Genomic DNA, 26,404 nt, shown 5'->3' on the forward strand with positions numbered 1-26,404 from the left:
AGTAGTGTGTGTGGCCCGGTCAATTCTCCTTGGAGGCAGGGGGCCATGGAAGCAAAGGGAGGTGGGTGATGAGAATGTAAAGGACATGGCTGACTGGATGGAAATCGGGCAGAAGAGCAAAACCAGGGCCTGCGGAAGTAGCCACCTTAAGTAAGAAGAGACTCAACCTACAGGGGCAGGATTGCTGGCACAGGGTTGGGAAAGCCTCAGCACCCCGAGGAGGAGGTCGGGGAGCTCTAACAGGGAGGAGGGACCGGCCAACACGAGCAGCAGGGGACAGGGATGGGGAGAGGGGAGCGGACGGCGGCTGCGAGCGGACGAGGATGAGCTGAGGAAGGCAGGAGACAAGGGTAACCAGGAGGCAGAGGTCTCCAAGGAGAGCCTGGGTAGGGAGGACGAAGGATCTGGGGGCACTCGACGGGGGAAGGGGTCCGAAGGGTGGGACAGGAGACGGGGCCGCGAGGCCCACGAGGGGGCTCAGAGTTGCGTGGGGAGTGGGGGGTGGCGGCTCGGGCTCCACAGCCACCGGGGTCCGAGGGCTGGGGCACCAGGGCAGCGAGGCGGGGCGTCATCACGGCCCGGGGCAGGCGTGAGGCGGCGCGCGTCCGGGCGCTGGGAAGCGGCGGCGGCGGCAGCGCGGTCCCCGAACCCGGCCGTCCCCACCCCGCGCCGCCCCGCGCCGCCCCACGCCGCCCCGCGCCGGGCAGGCCCGGAGTCTCAGCCCCCGCGGCCGCCTCGGCCCGGCCAGCCGCTCCCCCTCGGCTGCCGGCCTAGACACTTCCCCGGACCCAGACTGACCTGTCCTGGCCGCCTCCCGCGTCACCGCCCGCGTCCCGCAACCTCCACGACAGAATCCGCCCCCTGCTGCCAAAACTTTTCCCATTAATCCCCAGCTCCGCGGCGGCCGCGGCGTCGTCACAGATTCCGTGGCCGGGCCCCGCCCCCGCCCCCGCCCGCCTCGTGACGTCACGACCCACACCTCGGCCCGCCTCCTCCACGCCCCCTTCCGCCCGCCGGCGACCAATCACTCCTGGAGGTTTCCCTCGCCTCCACCCCCGACCCGAAGCTCCACCCACCTCACGCTGTTTCTCCGCCCCCCTTCCCGTACACCACAACCCGTCTGCCGCGCCCTCTGGTGCCCAATGCGGGAGCAGCAGCTGAGGGTGGAGCTTCGGGGGCCAGTAAAACAAGTCCAGCAAGTCTCATTAAAGGAAATTAAAAAGCTGGGAGGGAACGCAGAGGTCATCTAGTACAGCCTCCTCTGGCTTCCAGTGAGGAAACAGGCTCAGAGAAGGTGGGGGTACTTAGACAGTAGGAAGCAATGGCGGGAATAGAACCCAGCTCCAGATTTGTAATCCCATGGTAGATGCCCGGGAGACCTGTGCAGCCTTAGGTTTTCAAAACAGGGCTTTCCTCCGGCAGGAGAGTTCTGCAGCTTGAAACCTAAAGTCTTGGATGTCTCACCTATCGTCCTATATATTATCTAAAACGTTTGTTCACCCGAGTGGGGAGATCCTCTCCTACTATTGCAGAAAATTCTGGGGTTGTTTTCTGGGGGGCGTAGTACTGGACTTTGAACTCAGGGCCTAGAACTTGCTAGGCTGTCATTCTATGACTTGAGCCATACCCCCAGCACCACTTGTTGCTGATTTTGTTTTTTCAAGATAAGGTCTCCTGAACTTTTTCTCTTGATCTGGGCCCCCAACTTCCATCCCTCAGCTCTCAGTCTCCAGAGTAGCTAAAATTACAAGTGTGAGCTACTGGCACTCCAGTTCTCACTCTTAACCCCCGCCTTTAAGACCTAGAAGGGACTGTTTGTTATCTCAGTCTGCCCCTCAAGATGATATTATTACTATTATTATTTTAATAGCACTAGGGTTTGAACTCAAGGCCTTGTACTTGCTAGCAACTTCCCCTTAAAATATACTTTAAGAAGGTCCCAGCTACTTAGGAGGTAGAAATCTGGAGGAGCATGATTTGAGACCAGGCCTGGGTAAAAAAGCTAGTGAGACTCCATCTCAATCAATAAGCTGTCAAGACTGTTGGGAAAATGGAGGAGAATGGAACAAGAATAGGCCAGACTCAATCCTCAAGAGGCGAGGACTGTGTATTGAGAAACAGCGAGGGGCACAGACCTTGCTGCAGGTTTGGAGGTTGTGCTGCTGACTGGATTTTGGGGCGGGCTTATGTATAAGCTTAACGAGGAAATAGAGAACAGAAGATGGGTTATGGTCCCAGGGTGATGTCTTTGACCAGGCTGACAGTGGAATGCTCCGCCTTTGGCTATTGTCCCCTGGGGACCAAGGGTAGTGTCCTTGGCCCTGCTCAGATTGGAACTGCCTGCGGACAGGCCTGTATGTGGTCCAGCTTGTTATCTTGCTTGATCTTGGGGCATAAGGCAGGAATCAATCCTTCAAAGACAGCACATAAATGTAATCCCAGCTACAAGGGAGGTTGTAGGTAGGAGGATTATGGTCTGAAGTTAACCCTGGACAAAACCACCAGACACAATCTAAAAAAATAAACAGCACAAAGGACTGGAGGGTGTGGTTCAAGCAGTGGAGCACCTTCCTAATAAGCAGGTAGCCATAAATTCAAACCTCAGTACCACCAAAATATTAAAAAGAAAAAGAAATAAATAAGATACCTAGAAGCAAGGAGTCTGGAAGAAGTTGGCTTTGTCATTAATGATGGTACCAGGGCTTGAACTCAGGGCCTAGGCTCTGTCCCTCAGCTTTCTTACTTAAAGCTAGTGTTTTACCACTTGAGCTCGGGTCTCACCGATTTTCCTACCTGGGCTGACTTTGAGCCATGATCTGAGCTTTCAGCCTCCTGAGTACTAGAATTACACGTGCGAGCCACAAGCACACGGCACACTGAGCTTTCTGTATGGTCGAACGCTAGTGACTTACCCCTTCTTTATGCTTCTCTTTTTTTCCTCCTACATCTTGAAACAAATGTACATTAATTTGTAATTGAGATGTCACCCCCCTTGTCCTTTGAGACTGTAGTAAAAATGGACTACAGAAGGCAAAGTCTTCCAAGATTTCTGCCAATTTCTAGAAACTTAGATTCTTGATATCTTTGCTTCTGGGCTCCTTCTGTCTGACTTTTGCCATACCACAGCTGAGAAATCTAAAGCTGAAACCCAGCCCTTCCTGGGGCTTGTCCACACCTCTTCCCACACAAAACATTGGTGAGCACAGAGACTTTAAAGTAACTTGGAGCCCTGAACAGTCATATGCTACAGAGAAAACAATGTAAATGCACCATTCAGACTTCAATTCTTTTTTTCTTTCCTTTTCTTTCTTTTTTTTTTTTTGCCAGAACTGGGGCTTGAACTCAGGGCCTGGGTGCTGTCCTAAGCAAAATCAGCTAAGAGACAGTGCCCAGTCCCTGAGTTCAATCCCCAGGACTAGCAAAAAGAAAACAAAACAAAATTGGAAGTGCTGTTGTGGATCAAAGTGGTAGAACACTAGCCTTGATCTGAAAAGGCTCAGGGACAGTGACCAGGCCCAGAGTTCAAGCCTTACGACTGACCAACACAAAAAACAAAAAAAGGGGTGTGGGGTGTGGGTCAAGTGGTAGAGCGTCTGCCTGGTAAGCACAAGCTCCAGGTTTCAGTGTGCACTACTGCCCCCCAAAAGCCCTCTGGTGAAAACTTGTCTTCTGTTTTAAGTGGCTATGGCAAGTGTTAGTAATATCTAACTGAGCAGAATAATATAAATATTATAACCTTTACAGACAAATACTAAATCAATACAACATTACATTGCAAATGCATCCTAATGAAATGAATGAGTTACTTTCTCACTTTGTAAATTCATATGTCCATAGTTGAATATTGCCAAAAGATAAAAAAAGACAACAGGGGCTGGGAATATGGCCTAGTGGTAAGAGAGCTTGCCTCATATGCATGAAAGAAACCCTGGGTTTGATTCTCCAGCACCACATATATAGAAAATGTCCAGAAGTGGCGCTGTGGCTCAAGTGGCAGAGTGCTAGCCTTGAGCAAAAAGAAGCCAGGGACAGTGCTCAGGCCCTGAGTCCAAGGCCCAAGACTGGCCAAAAAAAAAAAAAAGGAGAAAGGGAAGGAGGGAGGGGTAAGAAGGGAGGGCAGAAGAGAAGAAAGGAGGGAGTAAGGACTGGGTTGGAAATGGAGTGTCAAGGCAACTGCCTAGTGTGTGTGAGGTTCTGAGTTCATCCTCAACAACAACAACAACAACAACACACACACACACACACACACACAACAAAGGAAATGAGGAGCTGGGAATGTGGCTCAGTGGTGGAGTGCTTGCTTAGCATGCAGGAAGCCCTGGGTTCCATTCCTCAGTACCACATACACAGAAAAAGCTGAAAGTGGTGCTGTGGCTCAAGTGGTAGAGCAAAAGAAGCTCAGGAACAGTGCCCAGACCCCGAGTTCAAGCCCCATGACTGGCAAAGAAAAAAAGAAAGAAAGAAAAGAAAAGGAAATGAATAAAAGTGAGGCCCATCTGAAAACCCAGCTCCTCCTACTTCAAGCTTGGCTTTCCTCTGAATTCCCACAGTTCTGAGAGTTTTCAGGTCACTGCCCATCCTTGTTCCATGACACTTTAATGAGGTAGGCACTGGTATCTCATGCCTGTTATCCTGGCTACCCAGGTAGCAATGAGGAGAAAGGCTTCCCTAAGTGTATGTGTGTGTGTGTGTGTGTGTGAGAGAGAGAGAGAGAGAGAGAGAGAGAGAGAGGCAGGCTGGCACAAGGCAGTGGCTATGAGACCTGGCACAGAGATGGATTTGAAGATGGCTTGGTGATTTATTATATAGAGAGCAAAGTGGAGGAGTCGCAGGTTAACACCCAAATGGCAGAGACAAGGCTTGTATCTGTGGCAACAGCACGAGCCTGGACAGAGGCACGGCTAGGAAAGCACAGACAGCGAATCTGCTAGGTGTGATGACAGGCTTGGGAGGAGGGTATGAGAAAGAGGAAGTGAATCTCCCTGGATTCTGGGTCTCTGCCCTCTGTCCTCAGAGAGTGTCCTCTTAGGTCAGCGAGTCAGAGAACAAGAGGAAAAAGGCAAGATAAAAAGATAAGAGCCATGAGCCAGCACTCAGGGTTGTCACAAGCAGTAAATTAGCTGGGAAGCTGCAGGGCATAGGGTAAGATGCTCAGGAAGCAGTGTGTGTGTGCTTGCGTGCCCGTGCGCGCGCCAGGACTTGGGCTTGAACTCAGAGCCTGAGCATGAGCCTTAGCTTTTTTTATTTTTTATGTTTTGCACTCAAGGTTGGTACTCTACTCCTTGAGCCGCAGCTCTGCTTTTGGCTCTTGGGTGGTTAATTAGAGGCCAGACTGGCCAGACTGGCTTTGAACCAAGAACCTCAGGTCTCAGCCTCCTGAGTAGCTAGGATGACAGACGTGAACCATGGCTGGTTCACGTGGCAGGACAGTCCTTACCCCCGTGGAAGTCAGCATTGTCACTATTCTCATTGTATCCGTGGGAAAAGCCAAGGGTGGAGATGTGGAAACACGGGACCAAAGTCAGCCCAGTCAGTGAGTGGCAGGGCTGGGTTCCGAACCCGGCAAGCTGGTGCCACAGTGCCCCGCTCCTGCCCACCTCCCTGTACCCACTCCCTCCGGAACCTCTGCCTGGACTCCAGGGAGAGTGAGAAGGGAAGGCAGGAGAGGCAGGCAGACTCGGGCCAGTGCATTATTATTTTTATTTGGAAGTCTGTCCTCTGTGACTCGGTGGCGGCCTGGGGTCGGTGCCCCTCGTCCTGCATGTCACTTCAGCCCTGCTCACGGGGGCTCTGGAGCTAAGGCACAGAGCCTCAGGTATCCACACACCCGCCCGCTGCCTCTGTGGACGGGGCCAAGCGGCAGGTGCAAGAGATGACCCACGCGCTACCCTGGCCAGCTTCTGGTGGGAGGGCTGAGTTCCCGGCAGCAGGACCTCCGTGCCCGCCCCCAGCAGGGGTCAGCCTCATCCACAGGCCAGCTGTGGCCAGGTTCTGGTAGACATGATGTTGGGAAGAACAAGAGGTGAGGTGAGGCTAATTTTCTGCCGCTGGGTCCAGCTTCTCTTCCTGAGGGGTGGGAGCCAGGGCAGGGGTCTCCTCCCCGCGGGGGGCCTCCCCCCCGCTGCTGGGGGTCTCCTCCCCACCGCTGGGGGTCTTCTCCCCGCTGCTGGGGGTCTCCTCCCCGCAGGGGGCCTCCTCCCCACTGGGGGTCTCCTCCTGGCCGCTGGGGGTCTCCTCCCCACTTCTGGGGGTCTCCTCCCTGCCGCTGGGGGTCTCCTCCCCGGCGCTGAGGGTCTTCTCCCCACTGCTGCAGGTCTCCTCCCCACCGCTGCGGGTCTCCTCCTGGCCGCTGGGGGTCTCCTCCCCGCCTCTGGGGGTCTCCTCCCCACCGCTGGGGGTCTTCTCCCCACCGCTGGGGGTCTCCTCCCCACCGCTGGGGGTCTTCTCCCCACCGCTGGGGGTCTCCTCCCCACCGCTGGGGGTCTCCTCCCCGCCGCTGGGGGTCTTCTCCCCGCTGCTGGGGGTCTCCTCCCCAACGCTGGGGGTCTTCTCCCCGCTGCTGGGGGTCTCCTCTCCGCCGCTGGGGGTCTCCTCCCCGCCTCTGGGGGTCTCCTCCCGGCCGTTGAGGGACTCGTGCTGCTCACTGCGGGTGGGGGAGGAGGTCCTGTTGTTCTGGGACCCCCGTCGGGTCAGGCGCTTCAGGGACGAGGCCCTGCCGCCAAGCAGAGAGGGCTGGAAGCCCGTGAAGGAGCTGCTGGCCACTGGCCGCTTATCTGGCAGAGAGAAGACAGGCGAATGAGGGGGGAAGGACACTGGGGGAGGGGGACGGGAGGGCCTTGCTGTTGCACTCCGGGCAGATGAGTGCTTGTGACCTCTCGTTCTCCCTGGGCCTGGAGGTCTGGAGGTAGGTCTGTCCTCTGCCCACCCCTCGGGAAAGTCTCCCCTTCTCACCTCCAGGCGCAATCGGGTGCATGAGCCTGTTCATCTGGACGTTCCAGTGCTTCACGTTGGTGCTGGCTTGGCGCAGCTTCCTCTGGGCAGCCTGTTGGGGCAGGGCCAGAGGGGAATTGGTCAGAACTGAGGTCCATGGCTGGGGTTCTAGTCTTTTCAGGTTCACAGCCACTCAGGATCTGACCAAGGCTACTGATCGTCTCCCCAGAGAACTCAGGGATGTTCCAAAGAAGCTTTCTAGGTGAACATAAATTTGGTTTGCCTCCAATTTCAAAGGACTCATGGATCTCCATTCTCCACAGGGTCAAATACAAATGTGTTGGGCCCGGTTGTATATGCTGGTAATCCCGTCTACTCAGGAGCCTAGTGCACTAAACAGCTAACAAGACCCCATCCCAACAAACGAACTGGTTAGAAGGGCGTGGTGGTTCATGTACGTCTGCAATGCTAGCAACTAGGGAGGCACATAGGTAGGAGGATCACGGTGTGAGGCTGGGCATTTTTGCTCAATCTAAGACCCTATCTGAAAAACAATGGAAGCAAAAAAAGGTCTGGGGCTAATGGCTCAAGTGATAAAGCAGTTGCCTAGGAAGTATGAGGCCCTGAGTTCATAAACTATACTGAAAAAAAATGTTTAAGAGGTGTTAAGTAACATGTCCTGGGACATGCATTGCACTGCACACACACCGCTGCACTACCCTACTTCCCCAGGACCCAGTGTGTGAAGCTTTGCTCCGACATTCACAAAGCACTGGCCCGGCTGGGGGGCAGACAGACCATGGGAAAACTTTCCTGTGTTACATATTTCTGTGGCATTTTTCTTTTCTTTTTTTTTTTTTTTTTGCAATGACTACGTAACCCGGCACTATGAAATAAAATTATCAATATACTGAGCAGGTAGATCACACCTGTCATGCTAGCTACTCAGGAAGATCACGGTTCAGAGCCAGCCCAGGCAAAAACCATCACACCAGACTTTATCTCCAAGTAACCAGCACAAACTGGGCTGAAGCCAATCCTCACGTGGTAGAACGCCAGCCACGAGCAAGCAGGTAGAGTGAACTCAAGGCCCATAGTTCAATATTAATGAAAACAAAACCTCAAACATATTTATCTATCTATCTATCATCTATCTGTATGTATATCTATCTATCTATCTATCGTCAGTAGTGGGGATTGAACGCAGGGCCTAGGCACTGTCCCTGAGCTTTTGCACTAAAGACTAGTGCTCTACCACCTTGAGCCACAGCTCCACTTTCAATTTTCTGGTGGTAGTTAATTGGAGATAAGAGTTTCATGGATGTTCCTGTGTGGGCTGGCTTCAAACCACAATCCTCAAGATCTCAGCCTCTGAGTACAGGTATGAGCCACCAGCCTGGCTAAAACCTCAAAATTTCTAACTATCTAAAGTTTGAACTCAAGGCCTTATACGCTATCATTTGAGTCACACTTCTAGTCCTAAAATATCAGAAACATAAGCAAAACAAAACAGCAGCAGCAGCAAACCCTCATCTGTGGGGAATCAGGCTCCAAAGAGAGGGGTCCAAGCACAAGAACAGCAAGACAGGGGCTTAGAAGAGAGAAAAATCCTGCCCACTACATACTAAATGTAAATATAATGTATTTTCTTCTTTTATTTTATATTTTTTGGTACAGGTATTGGAGGTTGAACTCAGGGCCTGGGTGCTATCCCTGAACTTTTTTTGCTTAAGGCTAGCTCTCTACCACATGAGCCACAGCTCCAATTCCGGCCTTTTTGTGTGTGGGTAATTGGAGATAAGAGTGCCAAGGATTTCCCTGCTGGAGCTGGCTTCAAACCTTTGATCTTCATGTCTCAGCCTGCCGAGTAGTTAGGATCACAGGGTCAGCATCTGTACTTTCGTTTTTTCTTTTTCTTTTTGTCATGAATTTATTACCAATTTGCCTTCCCAGAAGAGAGACTATAAATTCAGAGTGGTGAGCCCATTTGCCCTAAGACACACAGTCAGCCAACCACAGTGCCAGGGTGGGCGGGAAAGCCAGCCCGCAAGCCATCCCCGGCCTGGCCAGCCGGGCCTCACCTCCACGTCCTCGTCGGCCCTCTGCCGGTTCTGCCGCACCTCCTCCAGCTGCAGCTGCGCCTGCTGCAGGGAGCGGCTCTGGAGCGCCATCTCCTGCTGCAGCTCCTGCTTCTCCTGCTGGGCACGCTCGATGTAGCGCTCCTGCTCCTCCTTCAGCTGCATCAACTGCTTCAGCTTCTCCTCCTCCTCCTCTAGCAGTCTACCAGGCAGGCATCAGGTCACCTCCAGTGCCCAGGGCCCCCCGCAGGTGGTCAGCAAAAAGCCGGGAGATGGCGGGGTGAGGGGAGACAGAACGGGATCCCTCCTTCCAGTTTACCTGGCTTGGGCAAGGCGCACAGCCTCCTCATCTTGCCGGGCCTTCACCTCCAGTTGCAGGGCCTCCTGCAACCGCTGCTGCATCTCCTCCAGCTCCTCGATGCGCTGCCGCTGCCGGGCAGCCTCTTCCTTCTTCAGTTCCATCTCAGCCTGCATGGAGGCGCGGGCCTGGGCGGGAGGAGGGGACACAGAGCCAAGTCAATGGGGACCAGGGCAGCAGGGGGCGGGGAGGGTGGCTTACACTGCCCTTCCTCAGAGCTCTGCCAGGCTGCCCAGAGGTGAGGTCTGGGAAAACCTGGTGCATCCGTTTCCTAGCCTCACCCCCTTCAGAGAGCCCAACAGGATCAGACCATGGCCAATGAATAGATATCTTAAATTATTTCCTTCTTGGCACTGGCTTTAGTAATAATTAGGGGCTGCAGATGTTGCTCAGCAGTAGAATGCTTGCCTAATAAGCCCAAGGCCCTGGGTTTCATTCCTAGCACTGCACACACAAAAAGCCCAATTACTAGTATTAAATGGCATGCTATATTACAATTAACATAACAAAAAATATCACTTCCTAGTAGCAGCCCTAGTAGTTATTATGTTCTAATACCATTATGGCTTGGTACTTGAAAGGCGGTGACTATAATTATTATTACAACAACTGAAAGGTGTTGAACATTTTACAAGTGTTTCGTTTAATCCTTGCCCTACCTCCATGAGCAAAGTTCTAGGGTCTACGTTTGTTTACTGATAGGTAATGAAGCATCCGGAGGCTGGACTCACAGACTCCTAAAGGGCAGTGCAGGGATTGAAGTCACATGCCTCAGACTCTAGATCTCTAAATCTAATTGCCTCTGCATGCCTCGTCCCGCCCACCTCTCATCCCACAGCACCCAAACAGGTTCCACTGTAATTTCAAGTCTAGACTTAGCTTTGTCCCAACGATTCCCAACTACTCGGTCCACCCCAGAAAACATCTCCCAACTAAGCCCCCATTCTACGCCAGTCCCTCATCTCATGCCATCCCATGGCCAGGTTCTCTCTTCCCGTCCTTAGGCATGGCGTCCTTGGTACAGGAGATACGCTTCTTTCAAGTTTCTTGGCTGGTGCTCAACTTACTCTTCATTCTAAACTTGCATCCCTCGACTGATAGACCCCGCCTCTTCCCAGGCCCACACTGTGCCTCAGGTCCCGCCCAATGCAGCCGCCAGCAGAGGCCTCGCCCACTGCCCAATCTCCCACTCCATATAGCCCCAGGTTCCTTCCACAGCATCCTCCAGCCCCGGGCTCCGCCCACTTCACAGGCCCCTCCCACGACAGCACCATCCAGCCCCCATGCCCCGCCCACGTCACAAGCCACGCCCACCGCAGCATCCACCCGGGCGCCACCTACATCACAGGCCCCGCCCTCGGGGCGGGCCCTACCTGCTCCGCCTCACGCAGCTGGCCCTCCAGCATCTGCTGCAGCTCTTGGTGCTGGCAGCGGCGGCGCTCTTCCTCCTCCTGCAGCAGCCGCTCCGCCTGCCGCTGTGCCTCTTGCAGCAGCTCCAGCTCCTGCAGCTTCCGCTCCTTCTCCTCCTGCAACTGCTGCAGCCTTAGCAGCTCCTCCTCCTTGGCTGCCCGGTGCTGCTCCCGCTGTTCCCGCTGCTCCCGTCGCTTCTGCTTCAAGTCTTTATGCAGCGACATCTTCCCCTCGGCCTGCAGTCGGATTGCCGTCTGGATGGCTGTGGGCGGACCAAGAGGGGTCATTCCGGCTGCAAAGGGGACCTCAGGAGTCTCCCGGGTCCCCTCTCCAGGTTCCCCTGGGCAAAGCATGATCGTAGATGAGGCGACTGGAGCCCAGCCAGGCGTGGGTGACCCCGCCAGCGCTCACCCGCCGTCCACTCCTGGCGCTGGCGCGTGTCCGAGGCGCTCATCTCATAGGTGCGGCTGGCTGTCTTCACACAAAACATGCAGCGCTTTCCATCTCGGTCGGGCAGCACCTGGGGAGAGCAGGCTGACCTCAGTGAGGTGGGGGGTCACCTCTGCCCCAGGTGTCCCCCTAGCTAAAGCCTCTCCCCCCTCCACACCACCTTGCTGGGAAGATGATCTCGCTGGTTATGGGGTACTTGTTGTCCCCACAACTCTTTGCACTTGGAAGGCTGGGTGGGGCCATTTCTATCTTGGTATCTTTCCATCGGGCTTGGCACATTCCTCATGTGTGAATGCTTCCAGTGGCTTCAGTAAGTACCTACGCCCACCACAGGGGGCAGAACCTCCGGGGGTGCTTTTTCTTTTTGAGACAGGTTTTGCTATGCTGCCCAGGCTGGCACTGAATTTGAGATCCTCTTGCCTCAAGCCTCCCAAGTGCTAGGTTTATAGCCATTGCACCAACATGCCCGGAACTTTCTAAAATGTAAAATAACAAGACTTGGCAAGAACAGAGGAAATTGGGAATCGTTTTGAGCCAATGGTGAGAATGAGGTAGCCACTGAAGAAAAATTTGGCAGCTCCTCACTTACCATATTGTCCAGAAATATTACTTCTAGATGTGCATGTAACTCAAGAGAAATGGATATATAGCCATAAAGAAGCTTGTACAAAACAGTATTATTCACAGTAGTAACAAGGTGGAAATGATACAATCATCAATAAATAAACAAAATGTGATAGAGCCATACAATGGAACATTATTTAGACTTGAAAAGCAGTGAAGCCAGGCACCAGTGACTCATGCTTATAATGCTAGCTACACAGGAAGTTGAGAACTGAGAACAAAGGTTCAAAACCAGGCTAGGCAGACACATTTGAGATATTCTTGTCTCCAAATAACCAGCAAAAAGCCAGAACTGGAAGTTTGTTTCAAGTGGTAGAATGCCAGCCTTGAGCAAAAAAGCTGACAGAGAGCACAGGCCCTGAGTTTAAACCTCAGTGCTGGCACAAGCAAAAACAAACAAACAAAAAAACCAACCAGGGCTGGGGATATAGCCTAGTGGCAAGAGTGCCTGCCTCGGATACACGAGGCCCTAGGTTTGATTCCCCAGCACCACATATACAGAAAACGGCCAGAAGCGGCGCTGTGGCTCAAGTGGCAGAGTGCTAGCCTTGAGCGGGAAGAAGCCAGGGACAGTGCTCAGGCCCTGAGTCCAAGGCCCAGGACTGGCCAAAAAAACAAACAAAAACAAACCAACCACCACCAACAAAAGAAACCAAACAAAAACAGTAATGAAATTGCCAGGTGCCAGTGACTCATGCCTGCAATCCCAGCTACTCATGAGGTTGAGATCTGAAGACCGTGGTTCAAAGCCAGCCCAGGCAGGAAAGTCTGTGAGATCCTTATCTCCAGTTAACCACCAGAAAACCAGAAGTGGTGCTGTGGCTCAAGTGGTAGAGCACTAGCCTTGAGCTGAAGAGCTCAGGGACAGTGCTCAGGCCCAGAGTTCAAGCCCCACGACGAACAACAACAACAAAAAAAAGCAATTAAATTTTGATATATTTACAACTTCAATGAATATTGAAAACTTCCTAAGAAGCCAGACAGAGCTGGGCACTGGTGGCACACACCTGTAATCCTAGCTACTCAGGAGATGGGGATCTGATGATCACAGTTCAGGAAAATCCATGAAACTCTTTTTTTTTTTTTGTCTTTGTGTCAGTTGTGGGCCTTGGACTCAGGGCCTGGGCACTGTCCCTGGCTTCTTTTTGCTGAAGGCTAGCACTCTGCCACTTGAGCCACAGCGCCACTTCAGGCTTTTTCCATATATGTGATGCTGAGGAATCAAACCCAGGCCTTCATGTATATGAGGCAAGCATTCTACCAGCAGGCCATATTCCTAGCCCCCGCCCCCCTGAACTTCTTTGGCTCAAGGCTAGCACTCCACCACTTGAGCCACAACACCACTTCTGGCTTTTTCTTTTTATGTGGTACTGAGGAATCAAACCCAGGGCTTCATGCATACTAGGCAAGCACTCTACCAGTAGGCCACATTCCCAGCTCCTTGAGACACTTATCTCCAATTAACCACCAGAAAACTAGAGTGGAGATGTGGTGAAAAGTGATAGAGTGCTAGCCTTGAGCAGGAAAGCTTGGGGACAGCACCTAGGCCCTGAGTTCAAGCCCCCAAACTGACACACAAAAAAAGCCAAACAGCAAAGGACAAATATTGTATAACTTCACTTATTTAAGATACCTAAAAGAGGTAAATTCATATAGACAGTAAAGTTCAGATCACCAGGGGCTGAGGGAAGGGAGAAAATGAGGAGTAATGAAAAATAAAAATAAATAGGCAGTGGTGAGGGTAGCATGAATTTTGAATGTGTTTAGTGGCACTGAATTAGCCTTTTTTTTGGGGGGGGAGGGTGCCAGTCCTGATTACTGTCCCTGAGCTTTTTGTACTCAAGGCTAGCACTTTACCACTTTGATCCACAGCTCCATTTCTATTTTTTTTTTTTTGGTACTTAATTGGAGATAAGAATGTCACACAGACTTTCTTGCCCAGGTTGACCTTGAACCACAACCCGAAGATATCAGCCTCCTGAGTAGCTAGGATTACAGGTGTTGAGTCATCTGTGCCCAACAGGAGAAAAACTTTTCGAATGACATTTTTAGAGAGATTTGCTGTGAAAAATAGATAGGAGCATGTCATCTGAAATCTCCTCTAGCCAATTCCACAGGATTCACTGATGACGTGGGTATTTGATGGACAGTTTGGAGGTTTTAAAGAGCTGACCCAGGGCTGGTGAGTGAGGCTCCCTGGTAAAGCACCTGCCAAGCACGCATGAAGCTGTGACTATGACCCGCAGAACAAGAAGTGCTGAATGGAGGATAATGGCGTACACTTTTGGTTGCACTAATCTAATCTATGTCACTGTGGTTTTCCACCCCTTATATGCACAGCACTTCGGGGACCCTCTGGGCCCAGAGGTGCCCCCCCCCCCATCCTCTGTGCTCTCACCTCCACGCAGCACTGAGCATCCAGAGGGATGGTGCCTCTTTTCTCCTTGCACTCTTCACTCCCAAAGTAGCAGAGGCAGCTGGGCTGCAGCTGGAACCAGCGTTCCGTCCAATTCCTCCTCAGGTGCCCTCGTTTCCACAGGTAACCCTGCCAGCCAGAGTCAAGTCAGAGGCCTCCTGAGCCCTGCCCCCCCCCCCCGCCGCCCTGGCAGCCCTCCCCAAGCTCCCAGCTTGGCTCACTTGCTTCAGGATGTCTTGGATGAGCTCCTGGTAGACCTCATGGATGGCCATGCTGAGGGTGTCCCGCCCCACGCCCCGCAGGCAGCGGCCGGAGTTGAAGAGCTCCAGCAACTGCCAGACGCTGAGCCCGCCAGTGGTCTGGGCTGCCTGGGCCTCCTGAGCCAGCAGCTCCTCCAGCTCACCCAAGCCCACCTCCAGGCTCATGCTGCTAAGCACCTTCTTCAGCAGGTATTCCACCTGGAGAGAAGAAAGGTCTACGGTGACACAGCAGGTGGTAGTTCCCCATAACCAACACCAGAGGGCGCTCCAGGTGGCGCTCAGATCATGAGTAAGCTGACCAGGGACAGGTAAGTGGGAGGGCCAGAAGCCCCCCCAAAAAGCTGGTGAACACCCGGGTAGAGATGTCAGAGGGGACTCTGGAGCTCCAACCCTGCCTCAAGTATCCTTGCCTGCTCCCTAACTTTAACCTCATCCTTCCCTATCTTACACTAAAGGCAGTGTGAAGGTGGGAGCTGAGGGTTGGGAATCTCGCAGAGGCAGCAAGTCCCAGTCAGTGTCAGAGGTGATACAAGAACTCCCTCATCCAATACTCTGAAGTTTTAAATATCATAAATCCAGGGCCCAAAGGGGGGAGTGGCTTGTTTTAAGTCACACAGCAAGTTGAGGGCCAAGTCCTTATTCCAAACCCTAATCCCCAACCCTAGGGAAGGTAAGGGGATTGCCTTGTGGGGAGGGGTGGGGAAAGCAGGCAGGGACAGGAAACCCATTACAGAGGAACAGGAAGTGGTGGTTGGGTGTATCCTGCTGCAGTATGTTCTCAGTGCATGCTAATCACAGCAGCAAGAGGCCTCGGGGCCTCTGACAGCCCACTTGCCCAGACTGACAGGGAGATGATGAGAGTGTGCATGTAGGAGGACACAAGTCCCCCTGCTGGCCCAGCAGTTCTTGAGAAATGCTCTTCAGGACTTTCACCCTGGGGTCTCAGCTAGGGGATAGGGATAGTGGAAGGTATGGCAGTCCAGGGTTCAGATGGCTCCTTCTTGTCCCACAAACAAGAACGTCATTCGGGATGCTATGACTCTTCCTAAATTCACCCTGGTCGCTTTCACAGCAACCAGGAGGACTGAAAGGGTCAGAAGCAGGTCAAGTGGGCAAGGAAGAAAAACAGGGCAGAAGGGGACAGGCCTGGGCTGCCCTGGCTTTATTCTGAGCCGAGGAAGTAGGAGCCTGATTCTCTGTGTCCCTGGCTTTCCAGAAAGAAAGAAAAAAAGAATTTGGAAGCAAGACTAGACTTGGTTTTCCACCTTGAGTAACTGGAGATTTACTTCCTGTCTTTAGGCTAAAGTTTTCCTTTCTCCTTATAAAGCATCTTCCTAGATTACTGCAGTATCTCAGATCCTATTATTTGATGTGAAACGTTCAGCAATCTACACTGCTGTTTCATACAAAAAGAGGACTAGAGGAACCCCTGTAGATACGCAGTTTTGGTTCTTCTGGAAAAAGACATACTGGCTCCAACCTGAGCAGTTCCAGGTAGCTGCAGACAGCTGAGTGGGGATGGGACCAGCATGGGGTGACAATGAAGAGAAGGGGTGTGGGAAGGAAGAGAACCCCATCTGGCCTTTACAGTTGTGCTGGGTCTGGGTCTGCTCTCACCCTTACCTCATCGGGAACCATGATCAGAGGGTACTTGTCCTCCGACAGGAAGTTGAAGAGGCACCAGAGGCGGAAGGCATCCTGATTGGAGAGCATGCTGTTCCCGTTGCTGTCCACGTGGTAGTTCTTCTTGGCCGTCAGGGTCCAGCACAGCTCATCGAAGTGCTCTTTCACGAAAGCCCCTTCCTCCACCTGCCACCAGGCTTGCGTGTCAGTCGGCCGCCCCATCCCCCACTCTGCACCACACAAGGCTCCAGCTTGGGTTCTCCGGGTTCATCCATGAACTCCGCTCCCCACCCTGCCAAGACCAGAGCTAACCAAACGCGGACTCCCCAGCACACCCATCTCTGCCACAGAGAAAGGCTAGTGCTTCAGTCTGAAGGAGAAAGCAGGGGTTGCTGGGGGTGGGGTGGGGGGTGGGCAGCCCAGAACCAGGGAAGATGGAAGAGGAGCTGGGTGGGCATTATGGCTGGAAGCTGGGTAGGTGGAAGGAGATGGGTGAGGCTAAGAGGGTGAGCGGAGGAGACCCGAGGGGACTGCTGGCTGGGAGGTGACGAAGGGGGACAGAAAAGCAGGGATGTGCTTCTCCCAGGGAGACCCCACCTTGTCGAGGATGTACTTGTTGAGGTAGGGCATGTAGCCCTGGCTGGACACAGGGCCATCGTCATCATCCCGGAAGTGCTCCTCCAGGGCCACGGGGTCATGGGGGATGTGCAGGACTGTGTACAGGTTGTGGGACAGCACCTGAGATGAGAGTGGCTATTTGTTTTCCTGCACCCCAACCCAAAGCAGGCCTAAGGACTGCTCCCCCTCCTCCTGTCCCCCGCCCCTTACCCGTCCTAGCTGACTCCCTGCACATACTGTTCAGTGCAATGACTAAAACATACACACGGACTACGTGCCAGGCATTGAGCTTCACTTCCATGTTCCTGCTGGGCAAGTGAACAGAGGAACCGGATGCAGGCCTCAGCGGCTGAACTACTAACCGCTTCATTCCCTGAGAGTGACTTGTCCAGAGCTCTCATTCGGCCAAGGGCTTTGGCTTCCAATCCTGCTTTACCTCATTCCAAAGCCTAAGCGGTGCTGAGCTATCCGCAGGGGGCAGTGTGCAAGTCCAGGGAAGAGCAGGGAAGGCTCAAAGCAGGGCTGTGTAAAATGACCCAGTTGCAGGTGGTCAGTGTGCAGGTCCTGAGTTCAAGCCCAAGGGCTGGTACACAATACACCAAAGTAGGACCTAAGCCTGGGAATGTGGCTTAGTGCCTAACATGCATGAAGCCCTGGGTTTGATTCCTCAGTAGCACACAAACAGAAAAAGCTAGAAATAGTGCTGCCTCAAGTGGTAGAGCGCTAGCCTTGAGCACAGAGAGGCTCAGGGACAGTGCCCAGGCCCTGAGTTCAAGCCCCAGGACGGGCAAAATAAAAGGACCCTTAGAGATGAAAGAGATGAAGAGGGTAAGAATTAGAAATGCGGTTGAAGGAAACAGAGGTTCATTGAACTCATAACAAAGGAGTTGAAGTTTGAACAAGTAGATTTGGCTTTAAAAAAAAAAAGAAGAAGAAAATGGCCTTGGGGAAATTCTGTTCTAGCATTTGCCATAGACAGTGGAACTGAATAAAAATAGATCTTTACACATAGACTGCTAGCCACTGTATGGGGGTGCTAGTGTGTGGGGTGACTGGGGATGGGATCCAAGGTCTCATGCAAGTGCTCTGCCACTGAGCCCCAGCCTCAACCCTAAGATGAAGTTTTGAGGGAAGAGGGTAGGACTAGGGTTTGAGCTGAGGGTCTCATGCTTGCTAATCAGGTGCTCTACCACTTGAGCCAAGCTCAGCCCTGGCTGTTTTGAGACAGGATCTCACTTTTTGCCTAGGCTCACCTATTTTAGGCTTTCAATTAAAGCTGGGATGACATGCATACCATTATACCTAGTTACTTGTTGAAAAGAAGTCAAACAAGTATTCCTGGCTTGACCTTGAACCTCGATCCTACTGATCTCAGTCTCCAAGGATTACTGGTTGGAGCCACCAATGCCCGGGCTTCCTTTAAGTTCTTTGAGTTTGGTTCCTATCATTGACACCCAGAAAAGTCCTAATGCATCTGTGGTTCTAGAGCATAAACCCCTACTCTAAGAGGTGCCACTGGCTCAAGACCTAGCACTGAAATATAGGGCGACCAACTCAAGAAAACACTAGTGCCAAACACTGACCACTTAGGAAGTGACAGGTGTTATTCTAAGTTTCACGATTTCCCATCTGCTGCCTCTTTTCAAAGTGCTCTTTTGTGGATGCTTCCTACAGAGGTCCAGTCAAATGGCTAAACTCCACAGGGAGGGGACCTGGAGGCCAAGGACCTGTGCCTTCTGCTCATAGGGTCTTGGGACACCCCATCACCTCTCTGAGCCTCAGTTTTGTTTTCAAGAAACAGAGGCTAGCCGGGCACCATTGGTTCACACCTGCAATCCTAGCTACTCAGGAGGCTAAGATCTGAGGATCAAGGATTGAAACCAGCCTGGGCATGAAAGTCCAAGGGACTCTTCTCTCCAATTAACCACAAAAAGCCAGAAATGGAGCTTTGGTTCAAGCAGTAAACAAGCCTTGAGCAAACGAGCTCAGGGATAGTACCCAGGCCCTGAGTTCCAGCACCAGTACCAGCATAAAAAAGAAAAGAAAAGAAAGAAAACAGGGGCTAATATGTATGGTGGAGAGGGACTGGGAGTCCAGATCCAAGTCCTCACATAAGCAAATGTTAGGTCCCTTCCTGCATGGGAAGTCCTACTGTATATCTTGCTGACACAAGTGCAGACAGTAGTTAATATCGATGGCTAGCATCAAGGATCACAGGTGTCTGGAGAAGTAGGGACTTGAGTATGAATTTTGGTCACTTTTCTTGAGTACAGGAATCTCTCAAGCAAAACAGACATGACCTTGACTCAGCACATCTAGACACAGACAGAAGCCCAAGGGATTGGAGCTGTGTGTTCAAGAATGTTCACTTAAGCACTGGGCACAACGTGAGAAAATAGAGATGAACCAAGGCTCATCCAACAGCAGACAGTGACACCATATCACAGAACTCCAGGTGTAATTGCCAAGATTTGACCTCCGCTCCTGGGAAAGTGATATGATTCTCCAAGACCTAAACCTCCTCTTCTGACGGGCTGCTGATGAGACCCTACATGAATGTGCATATATTAGCTTTCCAAGGTGGGGTTTTGTTGTGACATTTCCACCCATGTATATACAACATATTCCTATCAGCCTCACCCCTGTCGCTCTCTCTTGCCTTCCTACCACTTCAGTGGGCTGTTTGGAGTCAAAAGCTTAGCACAGTATGTGATGCGCAGTGTACAACAACTGTGAGTGAGCTGGGGTGCAGATTAGGGGGAGAAAGATGGCCTAGAACTTGTTGAAGCTCTGGGTCCAATTCTCAGGATCAAAAGAAAACAAAGTGGTGAATTATCTTGATCATATTTATATATGCATGCCATGCCAGCATGCGAACACAACAAGCTGCAGAATGAAATATTTTTCAAGTATGTATGCAAAGATTAGATTGAATCATAAGAAATTGCTATTTTAGCAGTAAACACACACACACACACACACACACACACACACACACACCCAGAAATTTCATGTGGTTCAGCCTGACGCGTATTTCTTCATTGGAAACCATGGAGAAGACTGAGCCAACTAACAGGAAAACTCCTAGAGCCACCCCAGGGAGAGCAGTGTGGTGGGGGGGTGGAGGGGACTTTCATCTTCATTAACATCCCATTCTTCTCTATTCTTGGAATTTTTTTAAAGAACCAGTAACATCGCCTTCATAATAAAATAAAAAAAATTCAGGCAGGCTGTGGTTGGCGGTTCTCACCTGTAATCCCAGCGACTTGGGAGGTAGAGGTTGGGAAAAACGCAGTGCCAGTCCAGGCAAATGGTTGGCGAGTTGGGTGTGGTGGTGCCTGCTTGTTATCCCAGCTACTTGGGAGGTATAAATAGGAGGATCATAGTCCAAGATCCAGTCTGGAGTATATATTATCCTGATAATATATACATATTTTTGTCTGTGGAGATAGGGCGTTTCTTGCTCTAGCTTAGGCTGGCCTCCAATTTAAGATCCTCCTGCCTTCATTTTCTGAGTGTAGGGGTTACAGGCATGTGCCACCACACCTAGCGCATGACAAAAAAAAAAAAGTAAAACAATAGGGACAAACACTGAAGGGCACCATTATTATCCACTGCTCCTAATTTACCCTGTTATTAAATTTGCCCTGTTATGAAGTTGCACCGTCTGTGCTGTTCCCTGTCTGGCTGTTGCACATTTATTCATTACTTGGTGACACAGCTGGATGTCTCAAAGCGACTCCTGAAGCTGAACTGCGGTGCCTCAATGGTTTTCTGGGTAAAAGCTGGAGTCCTTCCAGAGGCTTCCAGTCCCCGTCACCTGGCCCTCTGCAACTTCTCTGATCTCATCTCTCTCTGCTCACTCTCTTCAGCCACTCTGGTCTCCTTGCTGATCACTAAGCAGGCACGCTCTTGCTTAGAGCCTTTGAACTTGCTGTGGCCTGGAACATTCTTCTTCCAGGTCACTACATGGCTGGCACCCACTCCTCAGAAGTCACTTTCTCAGAGCAGGTTCTCTTGGTCATCTTATTTAAATCTATAATCCAGTCCCCTAAGTTCTATACTGCTAGCTGCTCTTGCTTGATTTCCCTCCTTGTCCTGCATTGTCTTTCCATCACAGTCAATATTTTTACAATTCCTTTTATCTCCTGTCTCTCCAGTCGACAGCAACAGCCCACAGGGGATACAGTGTTTTCACTCACTGAGTCTGGCCACTGGGCTACTACTGAGCACCCATTATGTTCAACAGCTCCCCGTGGAATGAACTCAAGTGTTTCTTGGGAAGAAACAGAAAGGCTACAAAAGGCAGAAGGATGTGGACTGGCGTCTCCCTGAGCAAATTCAGTTCCTGGGTGCTGTTTGTCAGTCTAGGGGGAGAGGATGGAGGGGCCATTCCCGCCCACCCTGCAGCAGCTGCCTGCGCAGATAGTTCCCTAGTTTCATTCACCAGCACCAACCTCAGAGGCTATTTAGCAGGTTTTCCTCAGTCATATTTTTTTTTCTCTTTTTTTTGGCCTTTGGACCATGAAAGCCCAAAGCAGAGGCTCTGATTCCCGTGTACTGTGTCAGGAGGAGGAGGGGGAAATTAAGGGCTCTAGACACTTGGGGGCTCTCAGAAAGGCAGCAAGCAGGCTTCCGGTGCCTGGGGGGAGCAGGTTGAAGGGAGGTGACGCTAGAAAGGAAATGACAGGGGTGGAGGAGTGGCTAGCAGATAATCTCAACCAACCCTCAGCCCTAGAGGCAGCAACTCTCATTATCCTCATTTTACAGATGAAGAAATCAAGACTTGGGAGGCAAAGCATCTTGCAAAAGTCCGGTTTCAAAGCCTGTTCCTGCTCTCTACGCCTCCTGGTTGCTGGCTAGCATCTGAATCACCCAGAGCTGAGGAAACTGAAACGCGGCCGCCCTGCCCTGACCTGCTGACTCAGTTTCCAGGGGGTGGGGTCCAGGTAGCTGTATTTTCCACAAGCTGTCATCTGGACTCCTTCAGAAAGGATGTCCATAGCCTCCCCAACCCACCCAGCCGCCTCTGACCTCTGGGTGAGCAGCCATTGACCTTTGAGGCAAGCACTCTTGCCACTAGGCCATATTTCCAGCCCCAGCCATTGACCTTTGAGAGGCACCATTCATTCACTCTTTCCTCTGGAGGCAGGGAGGAAGGAGCAATCCCCCCACCCCCAGGGCTGCGGGTGTGAGAGGTGGCCATAACACGTCAGCAAGGACTGGTCCTGTGGTTCCAGTTTTCAGATCCCAAATCCAGGGCTGACTAGGAGGAGATACAGCTCCCTAAGAGCCAGGGCCTGGGAAACACTGAATAAGCTCCGTGTTGAAGGGAGGGCTCCTTGCAGGAGTTACTGAATGCGTTTTCATGGGGACTAAGGCATAACTAACTGTTGTCAAAGGTGGAAATCTCTGGATCTGCTATACAACCTACTGACAGCAAGAAAGGGCTACATGGGTTGGTGTGGCAAAGGAGGGGGAGGGGAGGAGAGGCGGAGCAATCAGGGATAGTGATCATCTAGTGAGAGAGCACCTCACTGATTCCTCCTGCCTCTGCCTCCTGAGTGCTAGGATTGCAGGTGTGCTCCACTTCACCTGGCAAGTACTTGTTTGTTTTTTAGTTGGCTGGCAGAATGGCTTAGTGATCCCTAGTTCAACTTTCTTCACAGACAGAAAACTAGAGGGTCAGTGATGGAGAGTGAGTTGTCCAAGATCACCCAGTGGGTGACAGGTCCAGTCCTATGTGACTCTGAATCCAGTGCTCCATATCTCAATCCCTCCCTCCCTCCCTCCCTCCTGCCTGCCGTCCCGGGAGACCAGCAGCACACAGGGATCAAGGCAAAGCTGATGACCCCAGCCCGTGAGTTTCTTAACTTTCCCTCTGCCAAGGAGCAGGTGGCCCTCCCTTGGCTGATCCCGGGGCTACTCACCCCTCAAGTTCCTTTGTGAGAAGTCCCAGCCCTAAACTTCCTAAGAAGTGTGTGTAGAACAAGAGCACTGGGCAGAAGGGCCGTCTGTTGGTCTACTTTTCCTGTTCTCACTGCACAGGACACACTTTCTACGAGGATGTTCAGAGGGAGACGTTCATCTGGTCTTTTCCCCAGACACCCCTGAAGCCCTTGGGCTTTTCTCAGGACCCCCTCTTCCTCCTTTGGTCTCATCTTGCCCAGGTCAGCAGGACAGCCCTCCACCAACAAGCCCAGGGAGAGGTGTGATGCACAGACATAGCTAAGGGCCATGTTGGCTACAGCAAGCTCATTTGCCTCCATCTGTACAAGGGTGGTTGGCCCTGCTATGTATCTGTCTTATCTATTTCTTCCCCTGCCTTCTAACCACTTCTCCATTTCTTCTCTCTTTCTGGCACCCCCCCCACTCCACTATCACTACTCACCCCCCATTCCAGTGTCTATGTTACAGGCTTGCAAAGGTGGGGGGGGGGGATGGACTGCCTTCCCTCCTCTGCAGGGGCTCTGCTGTTTCTACCCCTACCCTCACTTGTCCTTTGATATCCCACTGTTAGCACAGGTTCCTGGAGTAGACGTTTCAGTCAGGGAGAGGTGAAATCCACCATGAGCCCTGTACAACCAGGGAGCAGGTTCAGTGCAAGCAGAGAAGAGGTACAAAGAGAGCAGACAGTCCATGCGTGCAAGCTCTCCATGGAATCTCCCCAACAAATATCCAACCTGTGGGGCTGGAGGAGTGGGCATGGCGTCCTCCAAAGGCCAGCACAGAGGCATGAGCAAGGAGGCCTTACTGGCAGATGGCTGACCACCGAGAAACCATGCCTGAGGGACACAGACAGCCTGGAGAGGTCTCAGGGAAACAGGTGGAAAATAAGACCTTGGAAGCAAGAAGCCACGGGTGTCAGGGCTGCTCTGGTAAGACATTAAAGAGGCAGAGTGGGTGTTCTGAGTGTGGGCAGGAAATTTCTGAACCTGATATTTGATCTGGTTTTCCTCATCCATACCCAGGACCCAACTAGACAAAAAAAGGACTTACACAGAATGTATGGTAGTGGGCTCTACAGGGAAGCCCAAACATTATTCCTTGGATGCTCACTGTTTGGGACATCCAAGTTCACGGAGGCGAATTCAGCAATGTGGGTGTTGGGCCGAGCTAGGCATGCTCACTGTGTTCCATTTGCCTCCCAGCTTTCCACACCTCTTACCTTGTGCATTAAGGATAGAGGTCGTGACTTCACCCCTCTTTGTGGAACGGTGGGGGAGACATCCCGAATGCAGTGCCTGGCCTCATGCCAGCCACAGAGAGCACTCAGTGAAGTTATTTACAGCGAGTGAACAAACCCTTATGGCAGGTCCCAGAGAGGGGGGGCTGTCACTGCGCCTTCCCACCGTGCTCCCTGTTCTAGTAGCCCACAGCCTTGCGTCCTCCTCCCTAACAGGGTGGGGAGGGCAGCACCAGCCAAGGATGGAGGAAATGAAGAGAAACTCCCCATCCCTACTGTGGCCAGATGATGGACATCAGAACCACTGACAGGACTATCCTGCGCTTGGCGTCCACCACCTACTTCCTGCCCCACATCTCAAGGTCTGTGGTAAGTTTCCCAACCTGGGGTGTGTGTGTGTGTGTGTGTGTGTGTGTGTGTGTGTGTGTGTGTGTGTGTGCCCTCACTCCCTCCTTGGCTCTGTCCCACATTTGAGTTTAGCTACCAGCCTGGTTTTTAAGTGGGATAAGGCCTCTTAGGCCTCTCTCAGCTCCAGAGGAAGTGACTGGCAAGTCTAACTGTCTTTCTTCCAAGCCAGGAGGCAGCAACAGGGAGGAGTAGGGTACGGGCCCCAGCATGACTGGGGAGCCCACAAGGAACCTGTGGAGTAACCTGGCTCGTGGCCCTCAGAACCCCAGGATGCCACCCCTACCCACCAGTTGGGGGCCAGGTTCTGGGTACTGGCTCTGTACAGACCTCACTGGGATGGGGTAGCAGGCAGCAGGGGCCATGGAGCCACGCTAGCCCAATCACCCTGCACCAGCCCTTCACTTCGGGCCAGGGCTGCTGGATGGCAGGGTGCCCGCCGAGTCCCGGGTGGCAGGGACCAGTGGGGTGAGTCTGCGGGCCCCCACGGCCCCCTGGTGCCCCTCACCTTGAGCTGGGACTTGGAGACCTTGCCGCTCTTCTCCACGTCCAATGCAGTGAAGGCGTACCAGATGGACTTGAGCAGCTCCTTGCGCAGGGCCATGGCTGAGGCGCCTGGCCGGCCCGGGGGCGGCTCCGACACCAAGATCCGGTTTCAGGAAGTGCAAACGGCTGCAGACCGCAGAGGGGCCCTGGTGCGGAGCAAGAGCTCCACCTGCCTGCTCGCTCTCGCTCCCCTGCTGGCCCGTGGCTCTGTCGGTGCACCACAGGTCCCTCTACCTGCCAGTGACCAGGGACCAAATGTCCAGAGCTGGAGCCTGCGGTGCGCCCTGGGGCTGTGAGGCCTGCTGGCCCCTTTCCCAGGCCCCCAGAGGCAGCTCACCGAGGGAGGAAAGGCCATCCTGACTGCAGCAGGCGGATGGCGAGGCTCACTTACCAGACCGGAGCCCTTAAGCGAGTTACTTAACCTCACACAACAGTTCTTCTCGGTGAAGGGAGAAAATGCCTAAGTCCTAGGGGTGTGAGGAGGTCTGAAAAGGATGTTAAGGACACAGTAGGGTCTGGATGAAGCACTTCAGTCCTACCTGACACAGCCTCAGTGGTGGGGCTCCACCCAAGCAGAAAAAAACAAAAGTGACGCCACGAGGCTGGAGGAGGAACTGGGCCCGGGGACATCTCCAGGTCAGCAGACTTGGCATCTGATTTGCTGGCACCCCACTCCTGGGGGCCACTAGTTCTAAAAAGCACCCAGAACACCAGGGTCCTGGCAGGGGCAGGCTGAGGGGCCACCCACCCAGAGGCACTGCTCAAAGTCACTGAGATGCCCCATGCTTTGGGCATGCCCCAGCGCCTCTGCTTCCATAGGGCGGGTGCCAAGACTAAATGAGACGAAAAACAAATAAAAATCAAAAGGAGCAGATGGGTGTTTGTAGGCACCCTGTGGGGATGCCTGGGCTAGGGGAGGGGCTAGGGAAAGGGGCACCTCCAGTCCTGCAGTGCTCTCCTCTAGCGGGGAGTGAGCCCACAGCTCCTTTCTGTGAGGTCCTGCACCCCTTCCTGCTGTGGGGCTAGCCTTCCCTTACCACTCACTTTTCAGTGGGGTCTGACCATGGCTTTGGAGCCCCCTAGTACAGACCCCACAACCAGTGCTCCCCACTCCAGAGCTAAGTAATGGGGCCAGGACTTCAGCCCAGAACCTCATTAACCTGGGCCAGCACCCCACTGCTCCAGCCTGGGGCTCTGCTCTCTAGTGGCAACTGTGTATGGCGGGGGTGGGGAGGGGAGCTACCTTCCACCAAGGATCCTCTCGCCTCCGTAAATTCTTTCAGCAACCCAAGGTGCTAAAAGAAAATCAATCTACAACAGAAGCAGCAAAATCCGGAGTTCTTCCAGCCCAACCATCTTGAGACTGAATTTTGCTGGAGTCTGGTCTGCACTGTAGCTCTGCTGTGTTACCCTAGAGCCCAAGTTCAAATGTGGGCAGGAAGCCACTAGCAGCGAATCACACATTGGGCCTCCTCCCATGCTAGACCCCAGGCAGGCCAG

At 52.7% G+C, this 26,404-nt stretch overlaps 2 protein-coding genes across 3 annotated transcripts in view; both read right to left on the minus strand.

The window, feature by feature from the left end:
* The window catches only part of Ppard (peroxisome proliferator activated receptor delta), a 49,708-nt gene extending 48,788 nt beyond the window's left edge, over positions 1–920 (minus strand). For both annotated transcript variants that reach the window (XM_048347897.1, XM_048347898.1), the window contains exon 1: positions 799–920. The gene's annotated coding sequence lies outside the window, so the exon portion shown is untranslated. The remainder of the gene's footprint in view (positions 1–798) is intronic.
* Positions 921–5,702: 4,782 nt separating this feature from the next.
* Def6 (DEF6 guanine nucleotide exchange factor) lies at positions 5,703–25,108 on the minus strand. Its single transcript, XM_048347899.1, has 12 exons — positions 24,867–25,108; positions 16,747–16,887; positions 16,150–16,335; positions 14,488–14,724; positions 14,249–14,395; positions 11,188–11,296; positions 10,740–11,038; positions 9,328–9,494; positions 9,012–9,210; positions 6,952–7,042; positions 6,621–6,773; positions 5,703–6,104 (listed from the first exon to the last, which is right to left on the minus strand). Exons 1-12 carry the CDS (start codon positions 24,960–24,962, stop codon positions 6,034–6,036), a joined length of 1,896 nt encoding a protein of 631 aa, XP_048203856.1. The 5' UTR covers positions 24,963–25,108; the 3' UTR covers positions 5,703–6,033.
* Positions 25,109–26,404: the final 1,296 nt, after the last annotated feature.

Source organism: Perognathus longimembris, chromosome 6, assembly GCF_023159225.1.
Source record: "Perognathus longimembris pacificus isolate PPM17 chromosome 6, ASM2315922v1, whole genome shotgun sequence".
NCBI lineage: Eukaryota > Metazoa > Chordata > Mammalia > Rodentia > Heteromyidae > Perognathus > Perognathus longimembris.

Bases quoted from the DNA above. Each gene is read 5' to 3' on its own strand.
- Def6 (XM_048347899.1), bottom strand. From the start codon at position 24,962: ATGGCCCTGCGCAAGGAGCTGCTCAAGTCCATCTGGTACGCCTTCACT. The intron at 14,725-16,149 runs GTAAGGGTGAGA...TCTTCTCTCCAG, and splicing joins TGATCATGGTTCCCGATGAG to GTGGAATACCTGCTGAAGAA. The intron at 9,211-9,327 runs GTAAACTGGAAG...CCTGCCTGGTAG, and splicing joins GTGCGCCTTGCCCAAGCCAG to ACTGCTAGAGGAGGAGGAGG.